Genomic DNA, 15,000 nt, shown 5'->3' on the forward strand with positions numbered 1-15,000 from the left:
TAGGCTCCTATTGCCCCCAACCCCATCCGATTTTTCACATCTGCTGTCTGGTCACCTTACAATAGGGTAAGCCTAAGCAGTCATGTAAGTCGCCATTATGGATTCAAATTTGAAGCAGCAGTAGCTTCCACAGTCACAGAGCCCAAAGTTTGTTAGTCTTCTGTAGTACTGTGGCTGAAAAGGCAATTTTGGAAAGAACAGAGCATATGGAAATTATTTGGTGTACTGTAACCTCCTCTGTATTGTATATAACTCAGAAACCTGGAGGACATCGTATAACAGGTCGTGGATGTAAAACAGATATGGTGTGCTTCACATCGTCTCTTTTCAACTGCTCATGGCATTTGTATTTGAGGTTTGTTGGCTTGGTTGTATCGAGGGCTATTTCTATTAATAAAGCTAAAATTTGCCTCCATTTCATTTTTAAAAAATCATCTCAGAAACACTGAAAACTACAGATATGAAAAGCAAACAAACATACACATAATTGTTGGCTAAAAGGGCTAGTTTTCCAATGTTCTGTAATCCTAGACAGTGCACTAGCATCATCCCACCAAAGCAATAGAAGTGCAAGTCTATGGATCATTGAAGACTGTGAAATTTACCAATATATTACAATTACAGAAACATCTATGTGTAATAACTTTGTGCAGATTTACCGTGAAGATTCATGGGTATTCAATAGCTCTCAAAATGGGTAGTTTCTTAGCTGTAGGTAAATGGTTGTACACTGGGTATGGTGCTACAGGTATTAAGCATGTTTGGATTCTCACTCAAAATGTTTTAAAGGCCATATTTAATGTAGCTTTTGCCAGTTTCTTTGCTTCTGTGTTTTTATCCAGTACATTGTAAAAAAAAACGCAAATTAGGTTGTTTACCTCTTGAGATATAGTTGAAAAACAGAGAAAACTATTGGAATGGGAGAACTTGCATGAAGGAATAAATTAACAAGGCTAGTCACCTGGAGCACAAACAAGTACAACCCCAACAAGACTCGCAATATACACTACATGAGCAAACAGAAATGTGAATTGTGAACTGGCAGGTATAGACAGTTCTATAGTCCATAATACATCTATCTCACGATCTGCTTCATATTATGAGTCAGATTCTTAGCAGTTTAAACCAGTAAACCACTCATACTGAAATTAATAGTGCTGAGCTGATTTACATCACCTGAGAATCTGGGCCACTATATCTATATTGGTTCAGGTGAACATGTAAGAAGAAGTGTGACATAGAGAGGGAACACAAGTATGGCAAGGTCTATGCCATGTGGTATAGTTTATAGGTAATATATTAATGAATAGAGAAACTCCTCCAAGGTTTAAAGGTTAATTTAGTGGTTTAATTGTTAGAGGGCCTGCCTTTCTCTCTTCCTTTTCATTTCAGTTTGTTTTATGTCAGTTAGATGGCAGCACTGAAGCAGAATTCATGAAAGAAGGCAAATTCAGACCTGGAGAAAGTAGCTGAAACTCCCATCAACTCAGGGTTGAATTTGAGTTCGTACATCCCAAAACTTTTTCAAACTGGTTTGTCTTCTCTCTGTGACTTCATAAGCTTAGAACAAACAATGCTGTAAACAGACGCATCATTTTCAAACATCACAACACTTCCAACCCCTACTAAATAACTTATTGTAAGTGCAAAAAGAAAAGGAGTGCTTGTGGCACCTTAGAGACTAACCAATTTATTTGAGCATGAGCTTTCGTGAGCTACAGCTCACTTCATCGGATGCTGTAGCTCACGAAAGCTTATGCTCAGATAAATTGGTTAGTCTCTAAGGTGCCACAAATACTCCTTTTCTTTTTGCGAATACAGACTTACACGGCTGTTACTCTGAAACCTGTCATTATTGTAAGTGGATTCTGTTTTTGTTTCTGCCGCTTTTATTTTACAGTAAGAATTTCTGAAATATTTTGATTAGAGTTATTTAACTAGGGTCTATACACAAGAATATTAGACTTTTTTATTATTGCGGTCACTTTTACAATCACATAGTAATACATTTATATTCAAATTCTGTACATAGCATGACTGTAGCTTGTCAAGTGTAACATTCAACATTTTCAGATCAAAGTAAATGTGAACCAATGATGTTTTGTTTACTATTAGATGAATTGGGGTAATTTTACTATATTTTCTTATAAACTCAAAGTTCAGAACATCGTATTCATTCCATTTCCATTTTCTTTTATATAAAAGTTTTGGTTTGCACACGGCCATCATCTTCCACGGAATAGATTATTTTACCAGATATGTTAGGAAAGCGTTGATCATTAAGACACATTGGGATTCAATCTATTAATAATAATAACCTTTGCTGCTTTGCAAAGTACCATAATGTCCTGAGAACATATGGCAAAACAATATTTGTATTAATGATTGCTTTTATTTACAGTAAAAGTGAATTGTTTTTTCTAGAAAAGAAAGTGATTGCTTTTTCAAAGGTTGCAAACTTGGCACAGTGACAAGCTATTTGATTATGTACTGGTTAGTTGAAGCAACACCTTCAGACTGTGCATCTACAGTAGACGCTGAGCACATATCTCAGGCTCTTACACAAGGTTTCTCTCTCACACACAAACACACACCCTTGCTCTCTGCTTCTCTCTCTGTCTGACACACACATGCACATACTGACTCTCATTGCACAGCACATAGAAAAGAAAGTGATAACCACAAAAGAACCTTGAACAAAAACATTCTCCAAGAGTTTAATGGACAAACTTTAAATTGGCTTATGTGAAGATTTCCAAGCTTTGGGTTTTAAGTCAGGAAATCCTGAAAAAATACAGTTTGTCCAGAAAGGCCAGGATTCTAGGATAATGTCCCTTCTCTCACTGACTATATCTGTGCTGTTGTTTTTCTGGTACAATCAACACTTACTAAAAGAACAAACCTAACAGGAAAGGTTTACTTATATTTAAAATAAAGCATTGTACATACGTTTTGCTGGTCTAGATATCTGAATTGTGTAAGATGTATCTGTATTGCTTGCAGATGCGTAATTTTTTATGTTTGTTTTAGTCATATCTTTTGAAACGGTCTCAATAGGTTTTTCTGTGCGTAACATTATGACACTTGATAAGATGATTGATTATGAAGTGTTGAGAGCCCAACCAGGTGATCATTTATTTTTAAATACACATTTTTGCTAGCCAATGTTTAAATCTCATGGAGTAATACATAAGAGATGTGAAACATAAAGCTTGAGTCTGATCAAATCTGATGCCTCTGGAAATAGAGTGCCACAGCACTGTGGTCTTAACATAACAGATTTTTACTGAGACTGGAACTTTACAGTGATAAATAGTATGGTCCATCTCTGGTACAAAATGAAAAAGAAGACACCCAGCTGTTATGCAGATGAGCTAAAATGTGCTTGACGATGATATCGTCCTTTCTCTGTGCAGGTGCCAGTGTCGGTGGCCATGATGACTCCCCAGGTGATCACCCCTCAGCAAATGCAGCAGATTCTCCAACAGCAAGTGTTGTCTCCGCAGCAGCTTCAAGCACTTCTTCAACAGCAGCAAGCAGTTATGTTACAGCAGGTAATGTGGGTTACCTGCTTTGGACTGGTTTCAGAGTAACAGCCGTGTTAGTCTGTATTCGCAAAAAGAAAAGGAGGACTTGTGGCACCTTAGAGACTAACCAATTTATTTGAGCATGAGCTTTCGTGCTCACGAAAGCTCATGCTCAAATAAATTGGTTAGTCTCTAAGGTGCCACAAGTCCTCCTTTTCTTTCTGCTTTGGACTGTTACCGCAACCCAAGGAGCTTTCTTAGATATTAGCTATGCTTGCATGGGACTGACTTTCTACTGTTTCATATTTCTTTGCTCAAGAAAGTCTGAAAAAAATGAATGTTCAACTTCCTAGTCTTCAGATTTGTTGCTGTGACTGCAAAAATGTGTCAATCTACAGGCAAATTTGAAACATGAAATGCTGTGTATAAAGCAACAGCAATGGCAGATGCGTTCTGAACACTGAGCAAATCAGTATTTACATTTTCAAGTGCTTAGGCACATTTGAATTGCAGACTTGCCAAAGGAAGTGTAAATAGACTTGTAGATAATTGTTACTGTAAAATTCATAACCCTTTAGTACTCCCTTTAGTCATATGAGTGGAATGTGGTTATGAAATGTGAACTTACCAGCTTGTCTCAGTAAAGGTGAAAGTCATTCCTTTGTTTATTTATTTCCCTTCCAAAAATTTGTTCCAACAGAGGTTAGAAAGAGGAGGGATGAGTACATTTCCCTCAGCACAACACCCAGCAGCTAAACCCAGAGTCAATGAAAATTCATTCTTACAGTAAAGACAGTGTCAGTGCTCAGTACATCCATACAACATGGAGTATCATTTCAGCTATAGGTTTGGGTGTATATTTTGTTATGACAGAGAAAATAATGTGCCTGCTGATCTTATTTCTTTGATGTTTAAACACTTTGATATCTAGTCTCCTGATCATCACAGGCAATTCACCTTCAATTGCAAATCCGGCATCCTGCCGCACCGGCTGACAGAGTCATTCATTTTTTTCCCCAAGAAATGGACCATTTGTTTGGTCTACCTGACTTCTTGCAAGTGGCAGGGCACAGCTTCAAGCCTGTTCTCTTGGCTGTATGAGGCATGTAGGGGTAATCGTCTGGGGAGTTAGCCTGGCTCTTCAGCGTCCCCCGTCAGAACAGAGACGTTCTGTACCCTTCGGTTTAGGAGATTTTGGAATCGGCACTGGGAAATTTCAGAGCCGCCCTGGGAAAAAATGTATGTAGATCTGCCTCTTCAAATCAAACACCTTTTTGTTATGAGGTGGATCTTAATGGCTACTCTACCGTATGCCAGTCTAGAGGAGTTTAGGAGATTTATAATACTTGAAACTTTTGCCTTTATTTATTAAAGTCAAAATGGTTTATTCAGCAACAACTGCAAGAGTTTTACAAGAAACAGCAGGAGCAGTTACATCTTCAGCTTTTGCAGCAGCAGCAGCAGCAACAACAACAGCAACAACAACAACAACAACAGCAGCAGCAGCAGCAGCAGCAACAACAGCAGCAGCAGCAGCAGCAGCAGCAGCATCCAGGAAAGCAAGCAAAAGAGGTAAGATCTGTGAAACTCAGTGCTGCAGATTAGTTTGGGCCTGAGAAGGGGCGTAGACGGGACAAGAAAAGCTTGAGGTCTTTTTTTTTTTTTTATGATAATGAGGTTCTGGAGGGATAGCTCAGGGGTTTGAGCCTTGGCCTGCTAAACCCAAGGTTGTGAGTTCAATCCTTGAGGGGGCCATTTAGGGATCTGGGGTAAAAATTGGGGCTTGGTCCTGCTTTGAGCAGGGGGTTGGACGAGATGACCTCCTGAGGTCCCTTCCAACCCTGATAGTCTAGGATTCCTATCAAAGATATTATTCTTACCAGGGGTTTTTTTCCTGAGATTAATAACAGTGATGGTAGAATTCTGCCACTCCCTCCCACATCCTTTTTTTTGGAGTATGGGATTTGAGGGTGACAACCCAGTGCTGCTGTCACCTGACATTCACTAATGAATCACAGTATACAAAGAGCAAGCTGCGCGGTGGACAAAGTGCAGATTATCTTGTATTCACAGAGGCTCTAAATTGGTGAGGGACCCTTACTTTCCTCCATGGTGCAGCTCAGAGAGCATGCAAATTTAGCCCATTGTTTAAAGAAAAAAATGGTGGAGCCCAGATTTCAAAGTCGCAGGCCCCTGATTAATGAACTGCTACTGCAGGTTTGGAGTGGCGAGGAGAAAGTTACAGTTTGATGTGCTCATAAATCAACCTGACAGGCTGGTTTCTCAGGCCTAGCTTGCACTTGTCAGCAAACTGCATCAAATATAAACATAATACAAACAAAACATGCTGAAGTAGTTAAATTGATCAGCAGGTATCCTAGACGTTGTCTTCAAGCTGTCCATTATGCAAACGCACAGGAAACAGTTCTGACCTCCTGAGGCTTTGTTTCTGTTTGGATTTGTGAATAGAATTTCAGACAGCCATCAACTACAGAATAGAAATTGCTCCCTTATTTCTCCAGAGGCTCTGGGCAATCCACATGACTTGCTCCATTATGCAGTCTGTTTTCCAGTGAGCGCATCAGAAGTTTCTCTTTTCCCCAAACTAAAAACGAAAGGTCTTCCATAGCTGCTTGTCTTTCTCTGACATGTGACTGCCTTCTTATACCCCCGAGTCTAAAAAAACTCCAGTTTGTCTTGTAATGCCTCACAAAATTGAAAGTTATACTTTTACTTATAATAGGGCACTTCTTTGTCTTGAATGTGGTACTGGTTTTAATATTCCAACAAGAGAAGAGAGTGAGCTAACAGGCCAGTGAAATGAAGGCTACATCCCAGTTTACTAATAGATCACTGGAGACCATATTCATGGGCCACTGCGGACCGAACTTATTCAGTCGGAAAAACTGAATGGAACAGTTGAATCACAAACTGTTGTAAAGCGTTAGGCTTTTAGCATAGATATATTTGTTATCATCTGCCATGAGCTGATTTTTTTTTATTATTTCTAAACAGCTGTTACCTACTTTCTCTTGACCCTTTTCTGCAGTGTATTATTAATTGTATTTTGCCTTTTTTCCCTAACAACCTAGTAGTTTGGAATAAAAATAGTGGAAAATTTCAAATGGTTCCACTGTCTGAGTATTCTATAAATAATATTATTATTTAATAACTGAGATGAAAGGGGAAACAAGTGGAGTTTACATTTTGTTCTTGCAGCCTTCACTGCAGACTTTATTCTCTGCTGTGTTTGTTTGTTGTTTTTTTTCCTAGCAGCAGCAGTTGGCAGCCCAGCAGCTTGTATTCCAGCAGCAGCTCCTCCAGATGCAACAACTCCAGCAGCAGCAACATCTGCTGAATCTTCAGCGTCAGGGACTCATTTCCATTCCACCTGGCCAGTCTGCTCTTCCTGTCCAGTCTCTGCCACAAGGTATATAAACAACATATGACTCAACTGATTTCTAATTCACAACTTTTTTTTTAATCATTCCATTTTGAACTGAACTTCAGAAGTTTCCTTTTATTGCATTTAAACCATACTTTAATAATAAACTATTATTGTTAATATTATTGTACTACCTAGTTTTCTTGAGGCTGATAAATTTTACTACATGCCTTTACTAGAGAAAACTGCTTTTGAGTGGTTTTTCTTAGGTATAAAATGCATATTTATTAGTCTTATATGCTGAAAACAATTTCTAAGGGCAACACAATTCAAGCACCATTGATTTACACTGAGGAACTACAGAAAACTGATTTAGTGAGAATGTAATCACTCCATTTAACATAAGTGAACAGATACAAGCGAGAGTGGGCAATTGATATAAAAATGGCTGTTTACAAATATATTCTTTTAAAAGAAATAATAGTTGCCTGTTTTGTGTAATTAAAAAAATTGTTGTAAAGCTAAATTGACTAATTTGCTGGAATTTGTTGGACCAAATCTTTATATCTCAGGATTCCTTTTCTTCACCATCCTTTGAAAAACTTAAATATAACAATAATTTTCATGTCAGTAAATTGTGATGTCACTAATGGAGAATTGTGACTCGCATATAATTACAAGAAGGGAATGTTTCAGAGTAGCAGCCGTGTTAGTCTGTGTCCACAAAAAGAACAGGAGTACTTGTGGCACCTTAGAGACGAACAAATGTATTAGAGCATAAGTTTTCGCGGGCTACAGCCCACTTCATCGGATGCATAGAATGGAACATATAATAAGATATATATATATACATACAGATAAGTTGGAAGTTACCATACAAACTGTTTCAGAGTAACAGCCATGTTAGTCTGTATTCGCAAAAAGAAAAGGAGTACTTGTGGCACCTTAGAGACTGACCAATTTATTTGAGCGTAAGCTTTCGTGACCTACAGCTCACGCTCACTTCATCGGATGCTGAAGTGAGCTGTAGCTCACGAAAGCTTATGCTCAAATAAATTGGTTAGCCTCTAAGGTGCCACAAGTACTCCTTTTCTTCATACAAACTGTGAGAGGCTAATTAGTTAAGATGAGCTATTATCAGCAGGAGAAAAAAACTTTTGTAGTGATAATCAGGATGGCCCATTTAGACAGTTGACAAGGAGGTGTGAGGATCCTTAACTTAAGAGAATAGAAGGGAATGGTTTTGGAAAACACTCTTTAAGATTTTGTCATTGGGACCAAGATTTCTGAGTGCAAAATGTTAATGGAAAATCTCCGCCACTGTCACTAATACATTAGTGATTCAGTATTTAGGCATTTTAAGAGAAAGGGGGGACTCAGATTTATGAAAGGTAAATTTACTTAGGAATAAATACTGTGGGAAGGCCAAAGATTTCACATGTTAAGAACTCTATTCTGCCATCACCTATGTGGTGCATAACTTTAGTTTTTGCTTACATTACAGAACAGAGATAAGTTATAGGTCTCTTTCATGCAAATTATATAATATCTGCTCTTTAGGACCCCTATCCTTCAATAAGTTCTGTGTGGGCTGTGTCCAAGTAGAATTTGCTTGATTTATATGAGACTCTATGTGGACATAAGGGTTCATTCATGAGGTACAGATTGTAAGACTTGAGACTTGGAAGTTAGATGAGCACAGGGGGAGTGTACTTCATACAGACAAAATGGGGATGGAACAATGTGGGATAAGTGACAACTTAAATATAGTGCCCCAGCATTGCCAGCTGTCACAGTTTTGTTATGAATCTTGTGTTTTGGCCATTTGGCATTTAACTTAAAACTCCATGTCACTGAGTGCTGGCCTTGAGGAGGTCTACTTGAGATCCAGCCTACCTGTGACAGCTCTGCTAAGGAGAATGAACCAACCCAGATCCACCTGTTGATAGTTAATTGTCTAAGCAGTTGGGTAGCAGTTAATTAGGTAAGGAGCACCTGAACATAATAGCATAATAAAGGCTTGTTAGTGCTCAGTCAGGGGGCCCCAGAACAGAAGAAGGTCCTGAGGAGAGAGGAAGTTACGAAGAGCAGAGGCTTGTGGAGAGAAGGAACAGGACCAGAGAGAAAGTGCTCCCAGGCAAGGGACTGGAGCAGCCCAGAAGAACTGGGGCTCCCAAGGCTTCTGGGCTTCCTGCCAAGAAACTGGGAGTCTGGAAGACCTAGAGTCTCCACGCAGGTCTCCCAGGGGCTTTCGGTCTCCCAGCTCCACAGCAGGGAGTCTGGAAATTCTAGTGTGGGGGGGCTTCCCCAGAGCTGTAGACCCCACAAGCCTGAGGTCCCTGGCTCTGAAGCAGACCATATGGTGGGGCTGCACAGCATTCCACCAGGCAAACTGACAGGGTTCCATCAGAACCCTGCCTGAGATTTGGCAAAACTTTGTCAAACACAACTCACTTTTGTAAGAAGTTTCGGGTTCAACCAACAGGCATTTCCTAATTAAACCTTAATTACATGAGAATCTCAGCTTTCATTTTTTTAAAAAAGTAAATGTCTAGCCTGTATGATTACAGATAGATGCTTGAAAATGTGACCCAAGCACTCTGTAAAGGCTCAAAAACAGAAACAAAAATAACCCCAAATTTACTATTATATTAAATCTCATGATTTTGATGATCTTGACTTATGATTTTTGAATGTTTCAGCTTGGCAATACTAATTTCCTTTTCAGTAAAGCACCATGAGATTGGGGGGGTGGGAGTACTTGAAGTGAAATGTCTCTCTGAACAGCTTTACTTTCTGCATTCCTCTCTTATGCCATGTGTTGCAAGAGGAATTCCTCGGGTTTTCCCTAACATTGAGTGATCCCCCTAGATTTCTCTAAGAACTCGTACCCAATTACATTGATAGTCATATATAGAGTCATAGGACTGGAAGGGACCTCAAGAGGTAATCTAGTCCAGTCCCTTGCACTCATGACAGGACTAAGTATTATCTAGACCATTCCTGACAACAGTCTTAACACAACAGTCATTCACACATTTCTAATAGAAAAATAAATATAAAATAATTCTCTCCTTAATGTTTTTCTTTTAATAGTTGTATTAGCAGAACTATTAAATTGTGCCTTAATTCCTAATTCACCCTGAGTATGCCTTCCTAGAAGGATTAGCTGTAACTGAACTAACAATGAAAAAAGCTACTAAAGAGTTAAAATATTAGGGGGAAATGTCTGCATTTAAAATATTTCTGTAATTTTATCATCTAAATTAAGTAAACTTCTTTGGTTTGCATCTGTTCTGTGCTTTTGAATCAGAACAGATACTGGTCAAGGACTCCTCTTTTCTCTTTTAGCTCTGCTATCCATTTTATAGGGTGCAGGGCAGAAAAGGGATGGAGAAAGGAAATGCAGAAATATATTTTAATAAAGAAAACAAGGAAACTGTGGTTTAAAAATAAATATGGGGCTAGATTAAGGTAGGCACAAAGGTTCAGAGAATAAGCAGAGCCTTAACTCTGTGCACACCTCCAATCTGTTGGTCAGCAGAGTAGAAGCTAGAAAGGATGGAAAGAAGGACTCTGCATCTTGTAAAGGGCTGTAGCAGATTATTTCCCTCTTTGGAGCAAAGAGTGAAGAAGATTAGGAATTGTGACTCTCAATCCAGGTTCTTTCCCTGAGCTTCTCCTGAGACAGTGCAGCTACATACCGCCCCTTAGACAAGGATATGCCTAAACTACAGTCTAACTTGAGTAATGAAATCAAAAATAATCAATTGTCAGTCAGATGAGACAGGCCCACATAGCAGTCACCCATATAAAACATCCTCATACTATTACCTTCAACCTGGGAGTTCTTCCTGCCCCTGGCTTAGAGTTAGTGAATATGGAATTGTGTTTCTTACGAAAATAAAGATGTCCGCACTTAACGAAGTTCCATGTCATATATTTTCTGTGGTGGTGCAGAGTAAAACTCTCAGCACTAAAACTTACTGGAAGAGAAGGAGTATATGTGGAATTCAGTAGAAAGACATTTTGTACTTCAAATGACTCACTATCTATGATACAGGAAGGACTCTACCCCTTATACAGAAGGGAATCCTCAATTACTATATTTGAAATTCCAGATGTCTTACACATCCACAAAATCCTTCCAAAGATTATTGGGCCCCTCTGTAATTCTGATGTCTAAGAAGCCACAATTCACATGCAGTGTTTGAATATGGGGCTGGTGAATAGTTCTGCACTTAAATCCCTAACTTATCAATATAAAGATGTTTGTTTCCGTTTGGATAATACAGACTCTTCTATATGGATCACATTTGAAAGATGTGATAAACTGAATGAACGACTAGCAGATCTGAAAGACGCAAGGAGATTCTTGTTTATAACTCAAAAAGATCAGAAAATATCCTTTTAAAATACAGATTGTCAATGACAATTGCATAAACCAAACATGGGTTTTGCGTTCACTAAGCCGAAATAGAACAACTTCCTAAATTTAACTGTGAGGGGGCAGCAGATTCAAAATGCTGTGATGCTTGCCCCTGAAAAATAGCACTTATGTTGAAGTATAACTTCTACTGTGTCATAACCAGAACATGTATAACATTTTCTAGATGTTCAGGTGCAACAAATAAGCTGTTAGAAAGAAGGTGTAATTTTAGCGTTAACCTTGTAACAAGATACAATCTTTCCACTACTGAATGCCTAATAAACTGTGTCTCACAATGAGAAACTTCTATATCATGCTACACTGATGCTAGTTAAATGCAGAAGAATTTAATATCAATTATATATATGTGTAAACTTACTGCTGATCAAGCTATGTAGGAGAATTAAGCACAGTCACAGGGATAGATTTTAAAATCACTAAGAACTAAATATATAAAAAGGAGAGTGGAGGAAGGTGAAGAAAGAGACTTATCTAAACTCTCCTCAAATACCAAGCATTCTTTTGGGTCCAGTACAGTATTAAGTGACCTCATGCTCTATTAACTTCCTTACTTTTACATTCCTGTCCTTTCTCCTTTTAACATAAACGGTGCTGGGAAAGGGCAAATGAAACAAAGAAGCTCAAGGACACCTTGCTAAATACACCAGAGCCAGATATTTGGGTTCCCCAAAACCCAAGCAATATTGGCAGACCCAAAACTTACTGGAAATGCAGCTCAAACCACACCTTAGCTATAGAGCAGGGAGTGTGGGGCAGGAAGGTGACCAGTGGATGCTCAGGAAAGTGTTAAACAGGGTGGCACACAAAAGCCAGTTGGTTCACTCGATCTCTCCCTCCACCCCACTGATTAGGCCAATGAGTGGCACAAGGAGTTAGAGAAAGCTCTCCCCTTCACAGGCAAGTTTTCTTGCGCTTGGAATGGGGGAGGGACAACAGGAAGGAGAAAATGTCCCAGCACAGCCAGTCTTATATTCTCCCCTCAGGACCAAAGAAAGGCCATCCACCTGCTGCTCCAATCAAATTTCCTTGCTGCTGAGAATGGAGAAGACATTTTCATTCAATTTTTTTAAAAATATGTTTTTATCTTTAAAAAAACAATAAAAATAAGGAATGATTTCACTGACAGAGAGTTAATGCTGCAAGGGAAAGGGAAATATTTTAAGAGTGTTTAATGTATCATTTTTCTCCCTCTCCGAACTGACTCCATTACTTTTTGATTTGATCTGTGATCATCATATTAATGGATGATTACTTTTTACAGTAATTGCATGAATTATTTGCAGAGTTGCTGAAAACTACCTTATATAAACTGTAGTAATTACTTAATGTCATTAGAAACAGTTACAAATATTGTTACCAGTGTCATGTTGTCTCTTGTTACCCATAGGTCTTATTCAGTAAAAATAGTAAGTTTGACTTCAATGCTATCCAAACTGTATAAGCTCCAATTTTTGAGATGTACATCCCATATCAACCTTTTTTTCCCCACGTTGTAATTAACCCAGGGCACCACTGTATGTTAGTGTCTAAGGTAGAGAAGAAGTAAATATAGCAATTATCATACAGAATAATGGAATAAAAAAATAAGATCCTAACTTCCATTCAGTTGGTTTCTAGGCTACCTGGACAACAAGATATTTCTGTGAATAACTAGCGAAGTGTGCAGTCTGGCTTCCATGGCTTTGCATGCTTCCTAATAAGATAGTTGTTGACAGATTTTGAAGAACGTACTTTATTTTTCAGTGGGTTTTAAATTGCACCAATTTTTAGCAATGTGAGCTCATGTACATTCAATATAAAATATTAGCTAACAAAGAGCAAACTTGCTAAAAAGTCAATGAAAAAAATCTCTTTATCTCCTGAAAAGGAATCTCATTCACCCATTAAAGCCACCCGCTCAATCAAAAGTCTGAACGAATAGATGAACCTTTCATCGTTCTCAGAAGGTCAATAAACTGAGCTTTGTCAGAACACTGGGGGAGAAGCTGAATCCAGAGTCAAAGGCCACCCACTGAGAACACCCTACCTTTCCACCACGCAACTCTAGTTACTGTGAGCAAGAATGTTTTAGTTGATTTCAATTGTTGAGATGATACGTAAAAGAGAGGTAGTTATGCTAGCCATGACCCAAACCAAGCCAGTCTATATAGATCAAATCCACTCATTCAGCAGCATGGAAAAACAAATACCCAGAAATAAATTGGTAGGCAGTGCAATCTCCAAAGCCTGGGTGTGATAACAAAGTGTAGCATAAAAATCTCTGCTGAGTTAATGAGCTTTCTCATTCTGCTCTACGCGTGTTGGAGTAGTCTTCAAAGGCAAACCTGTCTGGTGGTGATAAAATCAACGGATGACTGTGGCAAAGTTTACATCTGAGAAGAAATGTCACAACCTCCTAAGTCAGATGCAGATGGGCATGGGAGGGGAAAGTGATCATATTCTTCTGTTACCGGTGTTTTGCAGTCCTTTCCTGCAAGCCAACAACAACTTGTGATGGAAATTTCAGTACTTTCTTACAAAATGTATGAGTGAAGGACAATAATTGACAACACTCTCTCTTATCATCTATAACTTCTATGGGCCAAACACAGACACTGTAGTCACACAGTCCTGACCACAAATGTATAAATGCAACATATATGAGATTTTGGTCCTTATCTCAGGCTGAATCCCTACTGTGCTCAGCATGGCTCACAATTGGGGGACAGGGCAAGGGTAGCTTTAAGCCAGCTTTACAACTCTCCAATAATGGGGTTAATCAGGGTCTAGGACAGTCCCAGTCATATATTAGAGAAGCCTCAAGGATTCTCTGAATTATGCCAATGACCCCAGGAGAGACTGGTGAAGCTGAAGCGTAGGGACTCCCCTTTCTCCTAGTCAGGCCTTCCAGTCTCCTTCCCATAACAGGGTAGTGAGAAAGGGTAGCAAAGGAACTGCCATGATGACACTACACTACTTGGGGATTCATCCATTCAGAGTGAATCTTCAGGGGGCCAGTTCTGTTGCCTTTTTGGCTGATTAGGCAGACAGACCAACTTGAGCAGTCACCAGTATCGGGCCCTGTGTTGTTTGTTAGTATGGTTATTCAGCCAAAGAATTGGTTTTTACCCATTCAAACTACATTTTAAACTAGGTAAATTTTGTTAATTAAACAATGCTAGTTAATAGATAGCTGAAACTATTAAAGTTTGTCTTCACTGAGTCACAGATTCTGCCCTCACTTTAAATTTAAAGTTTGTCTTCACTGAGTCACAGATTCACAGATTCTGCCCTAACTTTAAACTTGTTGCAATCCCATTGATTTCAGTTTGGTCCATGAGTTTGATTTGATTTTCATTTAAAAAGAAAATTAATGCTTGCATCCTTAGTGCAATCAGATATATTTTTCTATTTCCATTTCATTGTTGGTTAAGCAGTACTTCTGAAGAGCTGAGTGAACTTTGGATCCATTGAGTCATGTCTTTGTATCAAGAAATTGATTCTACAGACAGTGAAAATCTCTTTTAAATCTTTCTTTAATAGTTGTTTTTCAAACAGGAGTTACCAGTTAGTCTTTGTAGTTTGCCCTCTTTGATCCTTGAACAAGTGTTTTAAGAAGATGCATAATCATATTAAAATTGGTGACCTTTTTTTAATTG

The 15,000-nt window shown here is 38.7% G+C and overlaps 1 protein-coding gene across 8 annotated transcripts in view; it reads left to right on the forward strand.

Moving 5' to 3' along the window:
• The window catches only part of FOXP2 (forkhead box P2), a 555,287-nt gene that overhangs the window by 483,030 nt on the left and 57,257 nt on the right, over positions 1-15,000 (forward strand). For 4 of the 8 annotated variants that reach the window (XM_073328131.1, XM_073328133.1, XM_073328134.1 and 1 more), the window contains 3 exons: positions 3,417-3,554; positions 4,920-5,099; positions 6,801-6,957. In XM_073328131.1, the coding sequence (XP_073184232.1) occupies positions 3,417-3,554; positions 4,920-5,099; positions 6,801-6,957 (475 nt within the window). Of the gene's footprint in view, positions 1-3,416; positions 3,555-4,901; positions 5,100-6,800; positions 6,958-15,000 lie in introns of all 8 variants that reach the window. The other 4 variants (XM_073328129.1, XM_073328128.1, XM_073328130.1 and 1 more) reach the window with 2 other exon arrangements.

Source organism: Lepidochelys kempii, chromosome 1 (assembly GCF_965140265.1).
Source record: "Lepidochelys kempii isolate rLepKem1 chromosome 1, rLepKem1.hap2, whole genome shotgun sequence".
NCBI lineage: Eukaryota > Metazoa > Chordata > Testudines > Cheloniidae > Lepidochelys > Lepidochelys kempii.